Here is a 24,419-nt window from a genome sequence, read left to right as displayed (position 1 = left end):
TTCCACTGCTGTAAGATATTCTGGTATGTGATTATAACTCATTTTAATTATCCCTTCTCTTATTGTTGAACAGACAGTTTGGGTTGTTTCCTGTTTTTCTATTTCAAACATGCATGTACATACAATCTTGTACATGCCTCACAGTGTCCACATATAGGGTTTTGCTTAGATGCAGTGCTACTTGAAGTGTGGACCAGTTGCCACACTGAGTTAAGAAATATGCATCACTAAGCTCTCTTTAATTCAGTTGTCATTTTTTCATGAAGTAGATTTATTAATAAAGGAAAGGAGAAAAGAGCATTGAACATTTTGGAACACTGAACCTTGAACATGAGCAGCACTGTTTTAGGAAACCAAGTTTTTTCCCAAAGTCGACCAGTAACACTTGATCCAACACCTTCCTAGTGTTAGACTCTGCTGTTGTAGCAGGTGTAAAATGATGTTCTTTTATAGTTTTAAATTACATTTCTCTTACAACTAATTTGAGTATCTTAAATTTACTGGTCATATGTCACTCTGTAAAATAACTGTTCTTGTCTTTTACTTAATTTTCTATAGTATTTATGTTTTTCTTTATAAATCTGATGTACTAATCTTCTAATTGCTGTGCTGCATGTGTTTTCTCTTATTACTTGTTCTTATTGTCATCTCAATGAAAAGAAGTCCTTGATTTTTTTTTTTTTGTGGCATGCGGGTCTCTCACTGTTGTGGCCTCTCCCCCTGCGGAGCACAGGCTCTGGACGCGCAGGCTCAGCGGCCATGGCTCATGGGCCCAGCTGCTCCGCGGCATGTGGGATCTTCCCGGACCGGGGCACGAACCCGGGTCCCCTGCATCGGCAGGCGGACTCTCAACCACTGCACCACCAGGGAAGCCCAGAAGTCCTTGATTTTAATAGAGTTTTGTCTTCTGTTTTATGGTTGGCACTTTTTGTGTTGTGATTAGGAGATGATTCAAGTTTTTTTTTTTAATGTGTCTTTATCTAGAATTGGTTTTTGTTAGCATATCGAAACGCAGTTGATTTTGCATGTTAATTTTATAGGTAACTGCCTTGTAACACTGTCATTATTTCTAATAACTTTTCTGCAGATTCTTCTAGGTATATAGTTTTATTCTCTGCAAATCATAAGTATTTTCTTCTTTCCTTTCCAGTCCTCTTTAATTTCTTTTTCTTTATTGACCACCTAGACCAAGACTTCTATGGCAGTATCAAAGGAAAGTAGTAATACTGGTATCCATGTCTCGCTCTTGATTTTAAAGGGGATACTACAGGCATCTCTCCGTGAAGAATGACATTTATTGTAGGATTATCAGTAACAATCTTTGGGGGGCACAGGAACTTTCCTTTTAGCCCTTGTCATGACAGCTAGCTTGTCATGAAAGATACTGAGTTTTATTACTTTTTATGTGTGTGAGCAAATAAGTTGATAGACATATTAATGTTATATCACTCTTCTGTTACTGTCATATTATTTTGTCATAATGTATTGCCTTTTTTATATACTACTGTTTTCTGTCTTTAGATATTTTGTTTAGGAGTTTTTCATTTGTGGTTATGAATGAGATTTAGTCTAGTGTCCTCTAATATTCCTTATCTGTTGTCCATATCTGATTTGTGAATCAAGGTTATACTGGCCTCATAGAATGAGTTAGAAGGTATTCCCTTTTCTCTGTTCTCTGGAAAAGTTTATGAAGATTATAATCATCTTTTCCCTAAAAGTTTGGTGGAGGGCTTCCCTGGTGGCGCAGTGGTTAAGAACCTGCCTGGCAACGCAGGGAACATGGGTTTGAGCCTTGGTCCGGGAAGATCCCACATGCCGCGGAGTAACTAAGCCCGTGAGCCACAACTACTGAGCCTGTGCTCTAGAGCCCATGAGCCACAACTGCTGAAGCCCGCACGCCTAGAGCCCGTGCACCGCAACGAAGAGTAGCCCCTGCTCACTGCAACTAGAGAAAGCCTGCACGCAGCAACGAAGACCCAATGCAGCCAAAAATAAATAAATAAATTTATTTTTTTTTAAAAAAGTAGAATTCCCCAGTAAAAACATCTGAACCTGTGGTGTTTTTGTTTTTTTTTAAACTATTTCAGTTTTTCTGTTAGTATACTTTTTCTTCCCAAATCTGTTTAGCAAATAAATTTTCTAATAATTTGTTCATTTAATCTAATTTTTCTATTTTATTTGGCCTAAAGTTTTCAGAACAGTTTGTCACTTACACTTTTTTTATTAAAGTATAGTTGATTTACAATATTATATTAGTTTCAGATGTACAACATAGTGTGATTCAGTGTTTTTTTTTTTTTTTTGCGGTACGCGGGCCTCTCACTGCTGTGGCCTCTCCCGTTACGGAGCACAGGCTCTGGACGCGCAGGCTCAGTGGCCATGGCTCATGGGCCCAGCCGCTCCGCGGCATGTGGGATCTTCCCAGACCGGAGCACGAACCCGCGTCCCCTGCATCGGCAGGAGGACTCTCAACCGCTGCACCACCAGGGTAGCCTGAGAAATTTATATTTTAAACTTCTAATTTCATTGCACTGTGGTGAGAGAACTTAGTTTGTATACCATTGACTTTTTGAAAACTAGCTTTATGGCTTAATATGTGATGAGTTTTTTTTTTTTTAGAATGGATTAAACTTTTTATTGATTTGTGTGTGTGTGTGTGCGCGCGCTGGAAGATGTGATCAGTATTTTTTAATGTTCCATGTAAGCTTGAAATTAATATGTATATATTTTCTAATTGTTAGGTGTAGAATTCTACATGTATATGTTAGAACCATCCACTGTATGTCTTAAATTGAGACAAGTCTGTTCAAATTCCCTACTGTGATGTACATTTTCATTTTCTTTTTGCCATTCGGTCAGTTTTTGCTTTATATAGTTTGACACTCTTATTAGGTTCCTAAAAGTATAAAAAATTAACAATTTTTTGGTGAATTAAACCTTTTTCATCATTATGTTTTACTGTCTACTTCTAATAATACTCTATTCTTAATGCCTATATTGACTTACAGTACCACAAAAAGGCTACTGCCATTCCTTGGATTCGGTTTTGCCTGGCATATCTTTTTCCATGTTTTCATATTCCCCATTGTCCCATTCTATATATGGATCATTTCTTTAGATATGTTTTACAGTTTTGTAATTCTCTCTTCACCTAGTTTAATCTGTTTACCCTGACTTCATTTCTAGGAGATATTTTTATCTTTTGGGTTTTTGTTTTTTTAAATTTCTGATCATCTCTAATACTCTCATGTTGATGGGAGATCTTTATGATTCTCTACATATTACATCCATGGCTACACTAGATTGAGGGTCTGACAGATCTCATATTGGCAGTCCTCAGGTTCTGAATCTGTTGATTAATGTTTCTGTTCAGTCTTAGTGGCTTTCTTTCTTGATGTTTGCTCTTTGTTGAGCTTATTACTCTGATGTCTTTTTGGCTAAAATTGGAATTGGAAAAACTGTCTGCAGAGGATGCTTCTGCTGCTTTTTCAGGTAGCCAGGGGTTGCCACTGGCTTGAGATCACATTGGCCATCCTTGTGGCTGGCTCTCTGTGCAGGAATCCTAGGCTTCCTTTCCTGCCCTGCAGCTGGCTAGTCCATGGTCTCAACTTCCTGATGGTGAGGTATTAGAAGCAAATATGTCTAGGCAACCATTCCCTTTCAGATTCCCAAATAATCAGAACCTGGTCCCACTACTTCCACACTCTGGTCCCACTTCTGGTTCTGTAGGCCTTGGGCATTTTGGGGAAGGTGGTGATCTTTAAAAGCTCTTCTACCTGATATGAGATTCATGATGTCTTAAAATATCATGTCCTTTGGAGCTCCTATTCAGCCGTAATTCTGGAAACAAGAAGATCCTATTATATTCTTAAGAATTGGAAAAATAGAGATTTTCCTATTTAGTAACTTTAACACTGTTAGTTTTAAACATCATTGTTTAATATGTTTAAATATTCTCATTGGGTATAAATGCTATTAGACTTATAATTTATGAGGACAATATAAAAATTTAAGCTGTAGGATATTTGAATGTTTTTATTTAAAACAACAGCAAACCCTCATTATGTTTGAAACATTTGTTAATGTATAAAGTTCTAAAACCAAAAGTATTTATCTGGTTGTATCATGTTTTTGTTTTTAAGTCTTTGTTAACTTTTTATCTACAGGATGTATTTAAGGCCTCCTTAGCACAACATTCAGTTCTCTTCATTATCCAGCCCCTATCAGCATTATCTCCCTCTTTTTGATCTCTTGTCTCTTTTCTAGTCTCACCACAACTTAAATTTCCCTACTCCCTTGAGTTTTTTGCCTCCTTTCCTTGAAATGTCCTTCTCTATACAAGTACTACCACTGCCCCCGCCCCCCCCCCCCCAGCCATGTCTACCTCAAAAATCCTCACGCATTTATTATCCTTCCCTGACTGAGATAGCCATACCCTCTGTGCTTCCCACAGCGTCTCATCTGTACACAAACACAGTGGGCTTGTTGGCTTATGTCCTCCCCAGCCAGAGTGTGATGCTCTTGAGGTTCAATGAATCTCTAGCTCTGCACTGTTTCTCTAGTATCTGACTGACTCCAAATATATAACTTGTTAAGTATCTTTAAAAATAAATTATTTTTATTTTTGCCTTTTTTTACTTAAAAGGTGTTTTGGAACTTTAATTTTTATGCATACAGAAAAATGAAAACCCTCAGTGGGCAGTTCAGTGCATTTTCACAAATTAAACACAGGTATGTAAGCGGCCCCAAGATCAAGAAACAGATCATTACCAGCACCCAAAGCCACTCTTGAGCCCACCCTTTCCTGGTTAACCACTGTACTGATTTCTAACACCGCGGATTACATTCATCTATTTTTGAACTTTAAATTAGTACAATCATAAAGTATGTGTTATTTTATGTCAACCTTATGGTTGTGAGATTTGTCCGTATTACTGTGTGTAGTGGTATTTCAGACACTTTCACAGCTTTATAATAGCTTTTACTTTTCCCCCACATTGTACTACTACTTGTTTTTATTGCTTTGCTTGTAGAAGGAGCTGAAGAGGAAAAAATGGAAACAGATACTGATGGTCAGCAGCCTGAAAAGGTAAAAAATCAGTGTGTCTGAATTCTCTCACAACAGGCAAGCCAGAGAGCACTACCTTTCTCAGCATAATGGTTTGGGTTTATTTTGATCTTTTGGGTCCCTCTCAGAGGACTATAAGTGATTCTATCAGCCATTTGGGCTTTGCTGGTTTAAGTTTTTGCTGAATATGGTTCTTTGTTCTTTGCTGAATATAGTTCTATAGTTTCTGTAGTTCTGTAGTTTCTATATAGCTTTGTATAGTTCTATATAGTTTTCTATAGTTTCTATAGTTCTTTGCTGAATATAGTTCTCTGTGCTATACAGTAGGACCTTGTTTAAACAGTACTGTGCATTTTAAATGCTCTTAGTCCTTCTAGCCAACTAACCATTTATTTATTTGTTTGTTTGTTTAGTTATTTAGTATTTAACCAGTAAATAATGAAAATGAGTCCCACTGACATTCCTTTGGACACTGTATCCCTAGCCTTATAGCAGAGAGGGTGGGGAATTTGTGCTTTGGAGACTTAAAGTCTCGTGAGCGCTCAGGAGTTGAGGGTAGTGAAAGGTGTTTCTCTGAATTTATTGATTTCTTTTCCAGTTTTTCTCTCCAAGACCTTTCTGAACCTAGTCCATTTCTTACCACAAATAGTGGAACCTTTTGTTATTCTAAGATAATATCACTTGTAAAAGGATAATTTTTTTTCTCATTCTTTGTCCTCTTCTTTTGTAACCCTTTCAGGCAGAAAACAAAGGGGAGAATGAAATGGATGAAGGTGATAAAGCTCATGATGGAGAAAACGAAAAAAATAGTGAGAAAGAACAGGATAGTGAAGTTAGTGAAGATACCAAATCAGGTAATTTGAGGAAACTCTTTGGACTTTATCATGTAAACCAGTAAAAGCACTGGAGAAATGTAGGCAGTTAAATTGTGTAGAAATATTCCCTCATTTATTATGTGTTTCTTAACGTAACAGTAAATATGCATTTGAGTTTTATTTTGCACTTAGGTACCAGTGCTGATGCTAGTGGCTACATTGTTTTCAGTGATATAGACAGACAAGTTGTTCAGCTGTGACTGAAGTCACCACACAGACCTGCCATTTTATTTCCAGTCTGTTGCTGGTGTGTCCCATCCTGCCTAACTTGAAAGACTTGCAGAAGTACTCTGGTCTCAGCTTCTGATTTTCTCCAGACCCTCGGGTTTCCCAGAGCATTTCATTGACTGATGAGCAAACATATTGGTCTTAGGGCTTAGTTCCCCTGAATTTTCCTTTATATTCAAGGGAACTACACAGAGAGCTTAGAGAAATAAAGAGAAGACAAAGTGTACTATTTAGAACATCCATCTCAAATAGAAGCAGACTTACATGCATGGAATGGTTTAGTAGAAATCTTAAGAAGCAAAAGGCACTGAGATCTCTTTGTAGCATCAGTCTTAGTTCATCATGTGGCAGAGGTGAGAAGTAAGATGGCCTATTGAGACTGGGCACACTGGTAATAAATCTTTCTGGTTTGGTTTTTTTTTTCCCCCCAGAAGAAAAGGAGACTGAAGAGAACAAGGAACTCACTGATACTTGTAAAGAAAGAGAAAGTGATATTGGGAAGAAGAAAGTAGAACATGAAATTTCTGAAGGAAATGTAGCCACAGCCGCAGCAGCTGCTCTTGCCTCAGCTGCAACCAAAGCCAAGGTTTGCCCCTGACAGCTCTTTTCCTAGTGCTCTCTTAAGCCGTGAATAGCTGTATTGTTTTGAGGTTCTTGGGAACATTTAGTATAAAGAGCCTTGCACCCCATAGGAGATGACTATTTGCTTGAGTGACATTTCTCGGTTAGGAGTTCCACAGGCAGGAGAATGGTGGAAATAGCAGACTTGATCCTAAAAGGTGGCTGCCTTCAATTTATTCATTGTGTCCTTCAGTCTTGTGAAGACTGCAGTGATTGAAGGCAGAATTTAAAGTCCCTCCAATGTGCCTGCAGAACGTGTCTTGGACTATAGTTTCAATAATTTCTACCAGATTGAAGTATTTGTAATTTTTAAGACAAAAATCTGTTTCCCTGTATAAATACTTCACCCTCCTCTTACAGACTGAAAGAGAGGGAACCTAAATAGCTCTTTTTCTTCTTGAATTTGCCAGCTTTCCTGGGGGTGGTTTTCTCTATTTATAACATAGTATTGGCTTCCCAACATATTTAAGAAGAAAAGAGAATGTCATTTTCCCTGCTTTGTTTTAATTTAGCACTTCAAAGCATTCCAGGCATGAATATGTCAAGTTTTAAAAAATCTATTTACCCCTTATCTATTTTACCCTGACAAGTAGTTTCCTGTCATTATAGGTCACCACATTTCAAGCAGTGGTTACTAGAATATAGCTAATCGTTTTATCTTGAGCTGTTCTTGATCCATTGGTAAAGATGTTTTTCATGGTCTTTAATTCCCCCAGACTGTTGAGCTGCTGTGAACTACTTCTCCAGGAGTTTAATCTGTGTAGCATGATTTATAACAGATCCATAGATGACCCAGTTCAAACCATAAGACTACTGTTTTGAGAGCCTACCCGTCTGACGTAGGTGCAGACAGTGTGGGGGAGGGTGTTTACAGGTCACAGTCTTGCTGAGTCAGTTCAGACAGATACCCCAGCTGAATGTTACTTCACAGTAGATCGAGGTTCTGCATATTCATACTAGCCAGTCTCTTCCAAAGATGCCTCCTGATCTTCATGCTTCTTAAGTACAATTTTAGGTATTCTGTATCTTCTACCACCCCCAACCTCTAGGAATTTATGAGGTGTACTCTTGTTTAAATGAATACTGATGTAGACACCAGTTTGACTGTTGTTTCACATTTGTTTGGTTTTGTTCTTCTTCATTGGAAGCATTTTTTTTAGTCTCTTGTCTTCTGCCAGGTTGGACTCCTGGCTATCTCATTGTCTCTAAGCTGTCCAGGTTCTTACTGTCCATACTGTCATCAAGGATCTCAGAGACCTTAAGGATTGTCTTGGGCATGTTTTCTCATTTTGTAAATGAGGAGCTGGAAGCCAGGAGGGCATAGCACAGCCATCCACCCAGTCTTCACTCAAGTCACTTTTGACTCCTCTTATTCTTTCATTTCCCATAGCTGTTCAGCCACCAGATGCTTCCTGGTGCTCTAGTTCATCCGATAATGCCCAGGCCCTCCCACCCCACCCCCCCATCATATATTGCCTGTTTCCTTCATCCCATTCTCTGTCCATCAGCCAGAGTAATCTTTTTTTTGTTATTCAGTTCATTGAAGTATAACTTATATACAAGTTATATACAAATATTGTATAAGTATATATCTACTTATACAAATAAGTAGATATATATGTCTACAACTAGTGAATGTTTTCACAGGCTGAACCCACCTATAGACTCACAAACAGCACCCATATCAAGCAACATAACCTTACCAGCTCACCAGAAACTTCCTCAAGTCCCTTCCAGTTACTGTGATTCCCTTCAGGAGCAGATGCTAGTTTGTCTCCTAACACCATGATTTCATATGAAAGGAATCATACGCAGAAGAATCCTTAAACAAACAAATATGAGCATGATACTTTCTTAAATAACCTCCCTGTCTCTCTCAGGCTCGAACTCCTTAGGGAATTTGGGAGTTTTTCATGATCGGGACCCTTCTCACTTCTCAAGTGTCATTTCTTGCCTGTCTGTCCTGAACTGTTTCTTGCAGTTCTACCAGACAAAGTGCCCCCTTCTCCCACCTCCAGCTTGGCTTTTTTGGATACCCTCCCCTCTCACAGAGCGCGCCTCTCTCACTGTTCCTTCCCATTATTTCTCCTCTCTATATTACTATGTGTGCTTCACTGTAAGTTGCCAAAGAAGGAACTAAAATGGTAGATTACCATAAAAAGTTTTACGAATGCTTCATGATGTTTTCATAGCTGTTAATATGTGCAGCTTTGGGCACAAAAGTTTGTATACTGTGTACCACTGACCACTTTGCCACAGCTGTTTGACTCCTTCACTGCAGAGAAACTGCTTTTATGGATCAATTGCCCTGGCCCTTGGATAGTCCATACAAGGTTTAGAAGAGTGTCCAAAGAACATTTTCTTTCCAGGTCACTGAATTTATACTCCCTCATCATCACTCACTCTTACTTCTAACAACTGGGAACTTGGGTCTTTGTTCTCAGAACACCTATGTCTTCCACTCATTTGTGAAAGTGTTCACATGCTCATGCTACATGACTTGGCACACATGAATTGTTCAGTGCCACTTATAGCTGTATCTGATACATTTCACAGCACACATAATCATTTTTATACTACATGGTAATTAAGGGGTAAGGAATTCACTTAAATTACTGTAATTAGTACAACTTATCTAGCCTATCGAAGTTATCTCTTATTCTCTTTTTGTTCTTCTCAGTCTATAAACAGCTTTGTTATTAAGAGTTTTCCTTGATACATTTTAATTGTTTGTCACACTCTGACATGGAGTGGTAATTAGAGTTTCTAGATCTAGCTCCAAAATGGATAGGGTGGGCATGCTTTCTGGCTTTCCCCACCCTTGCCATATGAGGAGCTCTTGGGTATCACATCCACTTTTTCATTCCAGCTACTGACAAGCTGTGGACTAACCCACCTGAAGAGTGGTATGTGGGTGTGAAAAGGAGCACTGTTGGCTGGGTGCTCTCTATCCCTTCCATCTAGGTTTAGCTGGAAGTAAGAATACAGAACTACTGCTGGAATAAACTTAGAAACCCCAGAAAGTAGAGTAGATCCTATTTTATCAGCAGCAGTAGGATTCAATTCTTTTAAGATAGCAGAAATCACATTTTTTTAAGAAAACAGACATTTCCTTCAGATTTTTTCTACTACCACCCCATGCCCACATACTTTAAAAATGAGGTTTGTCTTTATGGTAACTGGCTGTTAGTTCTGGAGCAACAGGAAGATTTCTTTCTTAACTCTCAGAAATACCTCATAACTTGCTCCCTTATGCCTAAACTTCTTTCTTGAGATAGGAAAATTTTCATTGTACATTTTAGTCACAACGGTTTACCAGATAAACATTGATTGAATTGATTTGCATTATACGCATTGATCACTGATGCCATCTCTCTTTATTTGATGATACTGCGGAGAGGAGACAGAAGGAAAAATTGACCTATTTGATCATTTTGCCTGCAGTTAGCCCTGTTCACTTCCATCCTTACATGACTAAATAGAAACTACTTCTGTTCTACCAGCTGGAAGCTGTGATTTTTTATGTAAAGTTCACATAGCTGTCCCGATCAAGTTACTTTTTACCATTAATCGTTTTCTAGGTTGTTTCTCCCACATTCCATACGTCATCTGTGTCACACTCCCAGACCATCTTATTCTTCTTAGGTTCTATAAAGCCATTATGTGAAGAGTTGGGCTTCTCTCTGTAGCCCTGTTTTTGGAAGGCCTTGGTCATCACTGTTGCCAGATCTGTTAAGAATCCATAGCATGAGCATTAGCAGTATTCCTGCTCCAGTTATCCTTTGCGCTGTAACTACCATGAAGCTTAGTGGCTTAAAATCATAATCATTTTATGATTTCACATGATTTTTATGAGTGAGAAATTCTGGTGGACTCAGCTAGAAAAATTCTGCTCTGTGTGGTGTTGGCTAGTTTACTGGGTATTCATCTCATGCCTGGGCTATTATGGAGAGCCTGAGGTGGCTTCACTCACACTCCTGATGCCTAGGCTGGGGTGGCTGTACCACCTGGAGGCTGGCTGGCATCACTGTCTACAAACAGCCTAAGAACTTATCCTGGGCTTCTTCATACTAGGGTGGTATCAAAGTGTTGGACTTTTTTATGTGGCAGCTTGAAACTTTAAGAGAAAAGTGTCCCAGATGATAAGAAGGGAAACCTGCCAATGTCTTGTGGCTTGGGCCCATACCTGACACTGTGTAACTTCTACCCAGCTCTACTGGTCAGACATTCTGTCCAGATTCAGGGTGATGAGGGGATATAGAGGCCAACATAGAAAACAAATTTACAACAGACATTTCAGGGCACTGGTATCAACCAGGCAGACAACAAAAGGAGAATCAGTTGTTCTTGAGAAGTGGTAGAGCTTCAGCTCAGAAATTGCAGAAAAAGTCAGGTGTTCCAACATACATGTAACGAGAGTCCCAGAAGGAAACGAAAAAGATGCAGGGAAATTTTAAAAAAAAGAAAGAAAAGAAATTGTGGCTGATTGAAAACTTGTCAAATTTGATGGAAGACATTAACTTATAGATCCAAGAAGCTCAGTGAAAAAATATAGGAGACCTGGTGTTAAAGATACTTAGAGGCCCTCCTCTCTAGCAGAGGCATACCCTTAGGATTCTTAGAAACCCTGCTATGCACTGCTTTCAAAAGGTCTAGCAGCCAGGCACACCTGGAGCTATTTACTCTGAGTTCAAATTTTACTGTAGTGCTCTGGATTTGATCTTTGTCCTAAAGCCATTTCTAAGTTTCAGATTCTTTCTGGGAGTAACCAGTGACGAGAAGCAGTTTTATTTTCAAACCCTGCTCTGTTTCGTCTAAATTGTACCTGAAAATTGAATTCTTCCTTCTTTGGTTCCTCTCTTTTCTTATATAAAATACAAAAAGAACGTTTACATTTTGCCTGGAAATCACTCCAGCCAGATCCACAAATTTATTAATTACCCTATTTTCCACATCACTAGTGTGACAGTGTTTCCAAACTTTGTGCTTCTGTAGAGCAAAGATCTACTCCTGTCCAATCTACAGTAATATTTCCCTCTCTTTTAAGCTCTCACCAGTGGTTTTCTTGAGAATGCACTCATCACATGATCCCACAGCCAAAGTCACACTTTAGGTTTTTGTTCAAATAGCGCCCTATTTCCAGCTACCACATTTTTTTTTTCCAATAGCAAAACTTAGTGGTTTAAAAAGCAAACCATTTTATTATATCTCATGATTTTGTGAAATTTGAGCACCGAACAGCTGGGTGATTCTGCTCCATGCTTTATCTGTTGAGTCATTTAGTGGTATTCACCTTACAGGTATGTTCATCTGGAAAGGTCCAAGGTAGCTTCCTTAAGTCCTAGTCCTTCGCAGGGGTAGCTGGGTCCAATTTCCTCTCCATGTAGTCTGTAGGTCTCTCCCTGTAGTTACTTCAACAGAGTGATCATATACTTCTCACATGGAAGCTTGGGACTCCCAGAAAGAACATTGCAAGAGACAAGACATGGGAGTTCCCAAGCTGGGACCCAGAAAATATCACCACTATTTTCTGTAGGGCAAGGCAGTTAGAGAGGAGGGGTCGTAGTCCCTCTCTCTCCAGTGGAAGAAAGGCCGATGAGTTTATGGCCGTCTTTAACCCACCACAAGTCCCTTCTAAGAATTCCCCAGGAAGGTAGCCACTAAAATATCAATTGTTAATTGTTAATAATAGACATTGGGTGATAACTAAAATCCTTTGGATTTACAATTTAAAATTTTAGTTCAGGCTTTGCCGTTTACTAATCTCTTAGGCAGCTAACATAACTTTTCTGAACCTACATCATTTTTTTTTAATCAGAGGTCCCTTCTGATCTGCCTTTCTGACCAGATTATCGATGAGAATCAGTCAAATTTATGTATAAAAAAGCATTCTGGGCAATTCCCTGGCGGTCCAATGGTTAGGACTCTGCACTTCCACTGCAGGGGGCCCGGGTTTGATCCCTGTTCAGGGAACTAAGCTCCTGCTGCGAGCCATATGGCACTGGCGTGGCTCCCCAAAAAAAGCATTCTGTAAGATGGAAAGTGCCATACTTTGATTATTCAGTATTTGAGTGCCCATTATGTGCCAAACACTGTACTACAATACTAGGTTTATTTTGATGCCTAAAATAGATATGAATAGTCCCTGCCTCTTAGGAGCTTAAAAATCAGTCATTAACCTTGAACCTCACAGTCATTTGAGTGGAGACATTAGACTAGACATTTTAGTGTGAAGGATAAGAAAAAAACTAAAGAATAAAATGTTGGAAATGTAACCTTGAGGAGTGACTCTATTAGGTGAAATCTAGGGATTATATACTATTCCAAATTTCTTGGAATGAAACTCTTTTTCTCTCTCACACATAGACACAACACATAAATTTATTCTACTTTTGCACAATGATTTTCACACAGGTTTTGTTTATAAATGGATTACTATCTGATAGATACTTATAAGCCATAACAACGAATGTTTCATGTGTGTTATCACACAATGATTTTAGAATTTATTGAACTTTTTCATCTCATTGATATAGAAACAGATCCATAGAAATGAATGATAGGGGCTTCCCTGGTAGCGCGGTGGTTAGGAATCCGCCTGCCAACGCTGGGGACATGGGTTCAAGCCCTGGTCCGGAAAGATCCTACATACCGCGGAGCAGCTAAGCCTGTGCACCACAACTACTGAAGCCCGTGCTCATAGAGCCCGTGCTCCACAACAAGACAAGGCACCGCAATGAGAAGCCTGCACACCTCAATGAAGAGTAGCCCCTGCTTGCCACAGCTAGAGAAGCCTGCGTGCAGCAACGAAGACCCAGTGCAGCCAAAAATAAATAAATAAATAAATAAATTTTTTTTACGTGAATCATGGGCCTAAAATTATGTAACTAGTGTAACTAGTTATGGACCGAACTAGTACCAAAACCCAGATCTCCAGACTTAGTCTTGTGATCCCAACCAACCCAGAAACGTAATCTGATAAAAATTCTTCATTCCAAGGAAAATGTTTTCAAACATTTTACAATTAAAAACCCAACAGCTAGCTTAAAAAAGTGTCCATCTTTTTTTTTCTTTGTTTAGCACCTCTGCTATACTAATTATGATTTGAGTTCTAATTTTTTGGGACTCCACCCAAAAAAAACCAGGGAAAGATGGAAGCATTTATACAGTACTGTCAGTTCCTCCCTGTCTCTCTGTGTCACCTTTCTTACTGCCCAGGTTTGCTTCTAGGCTCTCATCAGAACTGAATTCAATTCCCAGTTGATTTAACTGCAACCTTTGGCAAGATATTTAACTTCTCTAAGCTTCAGTTTCATTCTATATAAAATGGAGATAACATGTTTCTTGGTAGGTTATTATTAGAAGTAGCATGAAAATACCTACCAGGGTGTGTAGTATGACATATTTCACCCTACTCCCATAATGCATTCCATCTTTTTTTCTTCTTAAAGCAGACAGAAGTGGTATTTGGATTTGATCCGTTAGCAGCTTTGGTCCAGTGCTTAGTAACATTTGTCTAATCACTTCAAGCCCCTGTGAAGTCTTTTTAATTCCCTTCAGAATCTACTTTTTAAGCCTTTCTGACTTCTGCTGACTTCTTGGATGGTACATATATATCACCAAATCCATAAATTAGCAGAATTTCTTAGAATCTTTAATAGCAGGAAGCATGCTGTTTCATGAAGGAAATTTCTTGTCTTCTTCCAGATCAGAATCTCTTACCAGTAAAAATATGAATAGTCATGGAGGTTAAATCAACAACAAGAATCTAGCAATGTAGGTGATCTAGAAATGTAGGAGATAGAGAAATGGCACGTTAGTATGTTCATTAGGGTTCAGTCAGTAAAATTCAGATAGTGAGACTACATAGGAACAGGCCCGTTCTTTCAGAGAAATCTACTGTTGTATCTCTCCTCTTATAAATAGGGATTGCAAGATGGAAGAAGTTGAGAAGATACAGTGATTTGTTTTAAATCATTCTATACAGAAAATCAGGGTTTATATTAATTTTTATTTTATTTATTTTTTGGCTGCGTTGGGTCTTTATTGCTGCACACGGGCTTTCTCTAGTTGCAGCCAGTGAGCTTCTCATTGCAGTGGCTTCACTTGTTGTGGAGCATGGGCTCTAGGCGCGTGGACTTAAGTAGTTGTGGCTTACGGGCTCTAGAGCACAGGCTCAAGTAGTTGTGGCGCATGGGCTTAGTTGCTCCGTGGCATGTGGGATCTTCCCAGGCCAGGGATCGACCCCGTGTCCCCTGCATTGGCAGGCAGATTCTTATCCACTGTGCCACCAGGGAAGCCCTATATTAATATTTAAATAAATGTTATTAAGCCTTGAAATATGAAAACGCCAAATTTAATGTGCAACATTAGTTCTTCTGTTTTCACTCAAAACCCAGATGTGATTAACCATGCCAATGAATAGTTCTTACATTTGAGGTGGGTTAATTTTGATACATATTAAAAAAAATTTTTAAACTAGAAATCAGACTGAATAATCCTATAAGTCTTTAGTAATGCAACTGCCATAGAGTTTACAGATTCAAGTTTTGATTTGTTTTTTCTTTTCTTGAGTTTTTTACTCAAATTTGTTTCTTTAGATTGAAGGCCATGCTTTGCTGGTTATATTCTCATCCTGCATTCAAAGTGCCCAGGTTTACTTCTAGAGATTTCTAGTGGTTTTTTTAACCTTAGTCACAGGTGAATTCTAGGCTTTGGATAAAGGCTGCCTCTTCTCCGTGTCCTCTCTACTCCCCACCTCATCTCCTTATTTCCTGCATCTCTAAAATTGCCAAGCAGTCATAAATATGGGGCTTCCTTGGGCCTTGACCCTGGGGAGTAAAAGTCAAGTGAATAGATAAAATACAGTGCAGTAAGAAACTGTCATGGAGGCTGTGGGAGCCGTGATGTAAGGGAGCTACCCAGAGGAAGTGATGCCTAAGGCCAAGTCTTAAAAGACATGTTAGAAGCGGTCCAGTGCAGACAGAGGAGGGTCTTCCAACAAAATGGGCTTTTAGGGTACAGCAGTGTTACAGCTCGCAGGTATCAGGCACCTACCATGTTCCAGGCACTGTTCTAAGTACATCCATCCATGAATTAAATGTATTATAATTCATGGACCAGAATGGCAAGAAACTCTCAGCATAAAAGGAGACAAGGTGAGTACATATAAAGCAAAGAACATTTTAAAACATCTAGGGACTTCCCTGGTGGTGCACTGGTTGGCACTTCACGCTCCCAATATATGGGGCCCAGGTTTGATCCCTGGTCAGGGAACTAGATCCCACATGCCGCAACTAACGATCCCACACGCAGCGGCAACAAAGCCCCACACAGCCAAATGAAGGGAGGGAGGGAGGCAGGCAGGCAGGCGGGCGGGCAGGCTAAAGCTGGTCCAGTTTAAATTCTCAGCATAATCAAACCACCCTTAATGCATGAGGCAGTAAAATATCATTTGCCTAGACAGCTACTTATTCAATATCTCTTCTACATCACACCTTATATATCATGTTTTATAGTCTTCAAACCAGGATTTTAACCCCTTTCCCCCCACATGATAGTTATGTAGCCTTAGACAGGCCTTTTTTTTTTTCCTTTTCACTTTTTAGATTCATAGAAGTTGCAAAAATGTTTTAGAGCAATTTTGTGTGCTGTTCATCAGTTTCCTCCGATTGTAACATCTTATTTTTAATTCAGTAATTATTCTAGTATTTTTTGTCCAGTGACCTTGTTCATTACATACACTTTTGTTCTTTTAGTGTTTTTCCTAATGATTACACAATTCATTCTTGAGTTAATTGCAATTTAATCCAAATTATTTTTATAACTTCTTCAATAATGCTAGAACCTAAGTTCAGTTTTCCCTGTCTGGTGCTTCTCAGTTCCTATCTCCATTTCAATTTTTTCTTTTAATGGAAGAGGTTTTTTCCTTCTGTTCAAAGAACTCTAGAATTTCTTTATTTTTTTAATATAAATTTATTTGTTTTTGGCTACGTTGGGTCTTTGTTGCTGCACGCGGGCTTTCTCTAGTTGTGGTGAGCAGGGGCTACTCTTCATTGCGGAGTGCGGGCTTCTCATTGTGGTGGCTTCTCTTGCAGTGGAGCGCGGGCTCTAGAGCGCAGGCTCAGTAGCTGTGGCACACTGGCTTAGTTGCTCCGCGGCATGTGGGATCTTCCCGGACCAGGGCTCGAACCCATGTCCCCTGCATTGGCAGCTGGATTCTTAACCACTGCGCCACCTCTTCTAAGAATGTTTTAGTGTTAGCTCTTACATGTAGATCTATGATCTACTGAGTTAATTTTTGTGTATTATGTGAGGTAGGGGTCCAAATTTATCATTTTGTTTCTGGATATCCAGTTGTCCCAGTACTGTCTGTTGACCCACCTTCTGCCCTTTTTAAAAATTTATTATGCAACTATTGGGATATATACAGAAGTAGACAAAATAGTGTAATGACTCTGTACCCCTCACCCAGCTTAGGTTATCATTATATTGCCAGTCTTCTTTCATTTGTCCCTATTTGCTTTTGGCCTGTTTGTGCCACCCTGTTAACTTAGGACTTCTTTCTTAGGTTGAGTCTGTGATGTCCGGATCTCATGTCTTTTATCTTTTTCTCAGTTTACACGAAGTTAACTGGAGCACGTCCTTCAAAAGCATGTGTAGGATTTTGAGTCCTTGATTTTGGAAATTTGTCTTTATTCTGCACCTAATTGGTTTAAGTTGTTGTACTTGAAATTCTAGACTGAAATTTATTAGCCCTCACAATTTGGAAGGCATTTTTACCTTTGTTTTCAAAAACCTAGTTTTTGCTTTTGAGAAGTCTGTGACAGTCTGAATTTTTTTTTGTAACCTGTTTTTTTATATCTCATTAGAAATATAAAATTGCATAACATGATCAGTGATAACAGACTTAGAATCATGTAATCTTTATTTAAACTTTTGGTGTTATTGATGCAGCTTAATGTAGTTAGGCAAATATGACCATTAATAGCTGTAGATTCTTTCATAAAATTTTTTGCTTACACTTCTGAATCTTCCTGCAGATGGGTCTCTATAGGTATAAAGCTATATTTTTCTTTATCAACTGTAAAAGAGTGAAAAATAAGGCTTTTATTTAAGTGTTCTCTACCAGTTTAGTTCCCAAAAGCCTGTATTAAACTCCTCCTGTATGTTCACTCCTTCTAGATTCTATAAGAAACACGGATCAATAAGTCAGCCACTCCATGTTACTTCTCAAAACCTTGGGTGGAAGCAAGATAAGCACATAAATTCAGTAGATGTAATAGTGCAAAATAGTGTTGGGAGTTTGTTGGTATAAGCTCTTGGATGGTGTCTGGAGAAGGTGGTATTCATCCTTTGCACGTAGTCAGGACGTTGGCCAAATGTGGGATCCTCATCCTCTCTGAGTAATGTGGCATCTTCCTCTATGTGCTGCTGATTTGACAGTAAGCATGAGTGGGACTCATCAGTCCTGTACAGGGGAGTGAGTGCTACATTCTTCCAGAATAACCTCCTGTCTTATACCTGATCCCCAAACTAGGGGTGGAATATTGTTCACCCCCTCCTCTCTGTTCATAGTAGACACTTAGTAGGGGCTTTGCATCTGAGGGTTGATTGCTGAGGGAGAGCACTGCTTGCCTGCTCCTGGACAGTTCATAAGGAGGGAAAAACAGAGTTACAGAATGAGGGTGGGAGGTAAGTGGGTGGTAGTTGGGGAAGTGCCTTCCAGGCCATGGTGTCCTCCTTTGCCTTTCAAGGCCCTGATTCAACCTTTTCTCCTTAGTGGGCTCTTTGAAGAGAGTAGATTAGCATGGAAGAAGTTTCCTTTTAATCCTTAATTCCTGGTATTTATAGATTTATATCTATATATAGATTTATATTTAAGTACCAGAAATTCAGGCATGGATAGTTGTTGTTTTATTTATTTTTTTAAATTAATTGTTTATTTTTGGCTGTGTCGGGTCTTCGTTGCTGTGCATGGGCTTTCTCTAGTTGCAGTGAGCGGGGGCTACTCTTCGTTGCGGTATGCGGGCTTCTCATTGCGGGGCTCGTCTTTGTTGCAGAGCACGGGCTCTGGGTGCAAGGGCTTCTGTAGTTGTGGCATGCGGGCTCAGTAGTTGTGGTGCATGGGCTTAGTTGCTCCACAGCACGTGGGATCTTCCCGGACTAGGGATCGAACGCTTGTCCCTGCATTGGCAGGTGGATTCTTAAACACTGTGCCACCAGGGAAGTCCCTGTTATTTTAAATTGAAATAAATAGTAGAAACATGCAAAGGGGGCATCCAGGGCGCCATTCTTAATTCCATAATTCCCACTTTCAATAGTAATTTCAGCATTTTCTTACTATTTATTAAGCAAACATTTATCTAAATACTTTGAATGATTTTTTTGCCCTTAGCACTTGGCTGCCGTGGAAGAGAGAAAGATCAAGTCTCTGGTAGCTCTCCTGGTTGAGACACAAATGAAGAAACTGGAGATCAAACTTAGACATTTTGAGGAACTGGAGACCATCATGGACAGAGAGAAAGAAGCTGTAAGTAAGGGGAATTTTATAGTGGCTTTTTCACAATTAAACTCTGACCACCTTTCATGAAATACGAGAAATAGAAATAGAGAAAATACAGTAACGTAACTTGTTGGTCTCCGTGGCTATCGTCTAACCTTTTTTCTGTGTTTGCTTTGCCTTTTCAAAAGGATTATCAGCCAGTGGTGATAAATAGAAGGAACTCTGAAAATAATTATCTAAACCTCAGCTTCTTATACCTCTTGGCTTTCCAGATACATGATGGTATCAAATTCTCCCTTCTATAATGGTCAGATCTTAGACTTACTTTATTACCTATTTGTTACCTTCCCTCTCCTGTATAGGGAAGGGCAGGTGGAACCAGGCCTAGCAGAGTACTGGTAAGCAGCATTTTCTCTGGCATACACTTGATATACGGACGTGGCCCAAACAGGACAAAAAGAATTATGAAAAAGGCCAAGAATGAGGAAGGAAGCCACAAAAAGTAAGAAATATACAATCAGGGGAACATTTGGTTATTTCAGGGGATTTTTTGGAGAGACAGATGGAGAGATTTTTTGTTTTTTTTGGTTTGTTTTGAGAAATTTGTTTTTTAATGAGTTGACCAGGAAAGGAATTAATGCCATTCTAAACAGTGGGCTAAATTTGAGGATTTAGTTAGGACTTTTTCTGATTTTCTGATTGTTTTGACTTTTTTATCAGCATACCAGTTACTGGTATCTCTAAATGGGAAAACCTTAAGTTTAACCATTCCAGAAGAGTTTTAATTTTAAGGATCCATATGCATTTGTTAAACTCTTTCTTAGTGGTTAATCCAAGCAAGTCCTCTGGCAGATTCTTCATGATGAGTAGCTCAGTAACTATCACAATAGCCCGTTTTCATGTTGTCCTAAGACCTGTTCTTCCACTTACATTCTGGCCCCATGAGGAAGAGGCTGCTTCAGTAACTATCCTACCCACACCCTATGCTACCTCATCCCCACTCCCCTAATCCTGTAAGTATCTCTCACATCACCAGCCCTCTCCTGTCCCAGGAGCAACAGGCCACCCCAATCTCATCTCCATTGCTCTCTGTGCACCAGTCATGTCACAGCACGCCACATGCAGGCTTCCCTCATGGCCATGTGTGTTCTCTGCCACCTGAGTGCATCCTGCTCTTCCACCAGCGAGGCCTTTATTCCTACTCTTTGCCAACCTCCTGCATCCCTCAGCCCTGAACCTGTGAGTGACATGCCCTCCCCATTTGCTTCTGTAGCAGCCTAACAGAGTGCTTACTGTATTGTAAATGCTAGTTCATGCATCCGCCTCCCATACCAGAGTGTATTCTCTTTGAGGGCAGAGTTTGTTAAGTGTCTTTGTTCACACACAGCTGGCACATCATAGGCCCTTGTTTACGTGTCTGTTGAATGGATGTATGCCAGCATCAGTGTCAGAAGCTGGGAAAGTGGAAAGGAAAGTTTACGCTAGGGGACCTTACTTTAGTTTAACAGGGAAGACAGTCAAGAAGACAAATGACAGTATCGTGTGTTCAGTTCTTAAGGGAACATACATGGAAGATGCGGAGAAGGAGAGGGTATTAGAGAAAACTTCCTAGAGGTGAGCTGGAGCTTTGAAGAGTGAGTGTTTGTGTTTATCTTACCCTAATAAGCTGCCCTTTTGTCATTTGATAGCCTTTTTTGGGGTACTTGGGATAACAGGGGTCTACATAATGGATTATTGGCACATGCAGAATTCAAGTGATCATTGTGTAGTTCCCACTGGCAACCAGACACCTTGCTGTCATTCATGAAGCAGAAACTGATGTTGTTAGCCTGGAAGATTGGCACGGCCCTCTCTGGGCACTTAATGCAACTATGTCTAGATTGTCAAGGGGCTCTTTTCTCAGCTGTAAATTGCTTTATCTTCGGAGGGTGAACTTGTGGATTCCTCACTCTTTAAACCCCCCTAGTGGAACTGTCCCCTGGAATAGCAGAGTCCTCTGGCCCTTCCCAGTTCTCTCCACTGATTCTCAGACATCCTTGTGCTCTAGATTTCTCATAGTTATTTATCTCTGAGTCCACTGTGTTTTTCCTACTTGAATCTATTTTTTTAATCTTAAATTCTAATTGAGCACATAAAACATTTTACAGAATAGTCTCTGAATAAAACAGCATAACCGAAAGTGGGAAAACATTCTACCGAATCTTTTTCACCACACAAGGTTGATCTTCTCAAGTCCCTTTGGTGGTCGGCCTGTTTTTTCTTAATCAGCATTTGGGGCAGTAAAATTCATTATATAAGACAGTCCCTAGCCCTAGCCACTGAATGTCAGTAGCATACCTGTATTAGTTATTGCTATGTAAAAAATTACCCCAAAGCAGTGACTGAAAACAGTATCTCACACATTTCCTGAGGGTTAGGAATCTGAGAGCAGCTTTCCTGAGTGGATCAGGCTCAGGGTCTCTGGTTAGGATGCAGTCTTCATAAGGTTCAGCTGGGGCTGGAGGATACCCCTCGAAGCTTATTCATGTGGCTATTGGCAGGAGGCTTCAGTTCCTTGCCATGTGGGCCTTTCCATAGTACTCCTCATGAAGTGGCTTCCCCCAGAGCAAGTGACTGAAAAGAGCAAGAACGTGAAAGAGCACCCAAAGTGGAAGCCACAGTATCTTTTATAACCTAAACTTGGCAGGCACATTCCTGCGCTCCTGCTATATTCTCTCAGTCCCACAGCCCAACCTTGATTCTGGGGTTGGGTGGGGCTGTGGGCTGGCAGGGCTCAGTGGAGAAGGCCTAAATGTTAGGAAGCGGGATCATTGGGGGCAACCTTGGAGGCTCACTATCACAACAACCAAAAAATCCTACAAACTTTAAAATGGCTTCCATTCATTTCATGCACAGTAAGACATGATCTATTTTTCTCCTTCCCAGCACTAGTTATCCTGTCCTTCCCTGTGAGCGAGCAAAGCCGTGGCTATTTTGCTACTGATGATTTCCTCTCCTCACAGGACTGTTGTGGGGATTAAATAAGAGTACTATGGCATGTGCCTGGCACACTGCCTAGAACACAGAGTAAGTGTTCAGTAAATATTTCTATGCTTCCCTTTATGCAAACCAATAATCAGCAATTATATATTAAATTCTTAATATTTATAAGTCTTTGTTGGCTTTATGAACATTTAGAATCCAGCAGTGATGCTGGGTGGGAACATGAGGCCATTTCTTTGTTAACCATTCTCAGAGATGAAGAGTCTAGAGCTTAGACAAGGTACACTTCACGTATCTCACATCACACAGTTCATAAATAACAGAGCTGGGTCTCAAACCTGTGTTTGTTCAGCTCTGCGTTTTTATCTAGTACTTCAAAATTTATAAAGAAATGAGCCGTTCTTACTGCATTTTAACCTAGAGACTCTGAGACATGCAAGGTTTTGATACCCTTTGTTATATGACTCATGAAAGTTGAAATTGTGGAAAGGGGTCAGGTCAGCCAGGAGTGGCGTGTTCTAATCCACTGCCTAGTGCTCTGCCTACCACACTCCTCAGTTCACTGTAGGTGAGGTCCTGCTCATCTTCACCTAGTAACCAGTAGCTTCAGGACATGCTTTTTTGAATTAAACATTTGGTTTTGTTTATATAGCAACAGATTTCAAGAATCTTTTCATACACTTTCAGATATCTCTCTCTAATGACGTAAAATAAGATGTTCTCTTGAGTCTTAATTATTTAGAAATTAAGAATAAGGATATAACAATTTATTATCTTTTATAGATATTATGTATACAGCTATAATTAGAGCTCAGTAGCTTTTGTTACAGTCCTCTAATAAAGTACTAATATCGGAGGAAGTCAGTTATGGAGTATACAGAGTCTGTCCAGGAATTGACATGATAAAGACTTTTTAAAAAAATTTATTTATTTTTATTTATTTATTTTTGGCTGCCTTGGGTCTTTGTTGCTGCGCTCAGGCTTTCTCTAGTTGCGGTGAGCGGGGCCTACTCTTTGTTGTGGTGCGCGGGCTTCTCATTGGGGTGGCTTCTCTTGTTGTGGAGCATGGGCTCTAGGCGTGCGGGCTTCACTAGTTGTAGCACGTGGGTTCAGTAGTTGTGGCTCGCGGGCTCTAGAGTGCAGGCTCAGTAGTTGTGGCACACAGACTTAGTTGCTCTGCGGCATGTGGGATCTTCCCGGACCAGGGCTCAAACCCATGTTCCCTGTGTTGGCAGGCAGATTCTTAACCACTGTGCCACAAGGAAAGCCCAGTGAAGACTACTGACCCCAGTTGAGGTGAGGATGCTGAGCTGGCCCTGGGTTCAAAACTGAGAGGGTCTGCCCAAGTGTGCAGCCTTCCGTGCCAAGCAGATAGCAGACATCACTCGAGAGAACAGGTGTCAGACATGGGCTGTGTTGGGGACTGAAGAGAACTGGAGGGCCTGGGTCCTACCTAAAGCATTCTTATTTGGATTAAAGGAGGAAAAAAAAATACTTTGAGACCAGTGAGAATCTCTGTGTTGACCTCATTTACAGCTTCTGTACTTAATGCTCTCGTTTGACTAGGTATAGAAATTGTATACCTTTGAAAAGAGAGACATTGTAGGAAACTCAAAGCTGTGAGAAACCTGGACCCTGTCCTTAAGGAGGTGAGAGGGTAGATGAGAAACTGACACAAAGATACCACGAGGTAGTGAGGCTATGGAAAGTCAGAGGAGAGGAGGCCGTGATTGGCTCAGATTATCAAGGAAAGCTTCCTGGTAGAGGAAGGACTGATGTGAGTTGTAGAAAAGGTCCAAATCCAAAACTGTGAAGAGAAAGGTATGATTGCTGAGGAGACTGAAGAGTCAGCCTGCCCAGAGCTGATGGCTTTCACATGATAGATGATGGATTAAGTTCATTTTTTCGTTTGGCAAATGTTTATTGAGCACCTACTTTGTTCTAGGTGTATTAAGTATTGGAGATAACACTGGTGAATAGAACCCAACAAAACTCTTTGCCTTGGTAGAGCTTAAATAATTAATGAAGGATGTTAGATGTTATGTGCTTTGTATGTATATGCATGCATATATACTGTGTATGTATACATATCTGTATGTTTCAGGCTGGGTAAGTGAGATTGGGTGGGGCAAGGGAAGGA

General features: G+C 40.0%; 1 protein-coding gene across 1 annotated transcript in view; it reads left to right on the top strand.

Annotated features, from left to right (window-relative positions):
- The window catches only part of SMARCC1 (SWI/SNF related BAF chromatin remodeling complex subunit C1), a 183,885-nt gene that overhangs the window by 133,971 nt on the left and 25,495 nt on the right, over positions 1 to 24,419 (top strand). Inside the window, exons 22-25 of the mRNA XM_007446140.1 lie at positions 5,034 to 5,089; positions 5,808 to 5,922; positions 6,603 to 6,757; positions 19,190 to 19,324. Of these exons, the coding sequence (XP_007446202.1) occupies positions 5,034 to 5,089; positions 5,808 to 5,922; positions 6,603 to 6,757; positions 19,190 to 19,324 (461 nt within the window). The remainder of the gene's footprint in view (positions 1 to 5,033; positions 5,090 to 5,807; positions 5,923 to 6,602; positions 6,758 to 19,189; positions 19,325 to 24,419) is intronic.

The sequence above is a fragment of the Lipotes vexillifer genome, unplaced genomic scaffold, assembly GCF_000442215.2.
Source record: "Lipotes vexillifer unplaced genomic scaffold, Lipotes_vexillifer_v1.1 scaffold491, whole genome shotgun sequence".
Classification (NCBI taxonomy): Eukaryota; Metazoa; Chordata; class Mammalia; order Artiodactyla; family Lipotidae; genus Lipotes; species Lipotes vexillifer.
The sequence above is the reverse complement of the archived record's forward strand: the minus strand, read 5'-3'. Positions and strand labels throughout refer to the sequence as shown.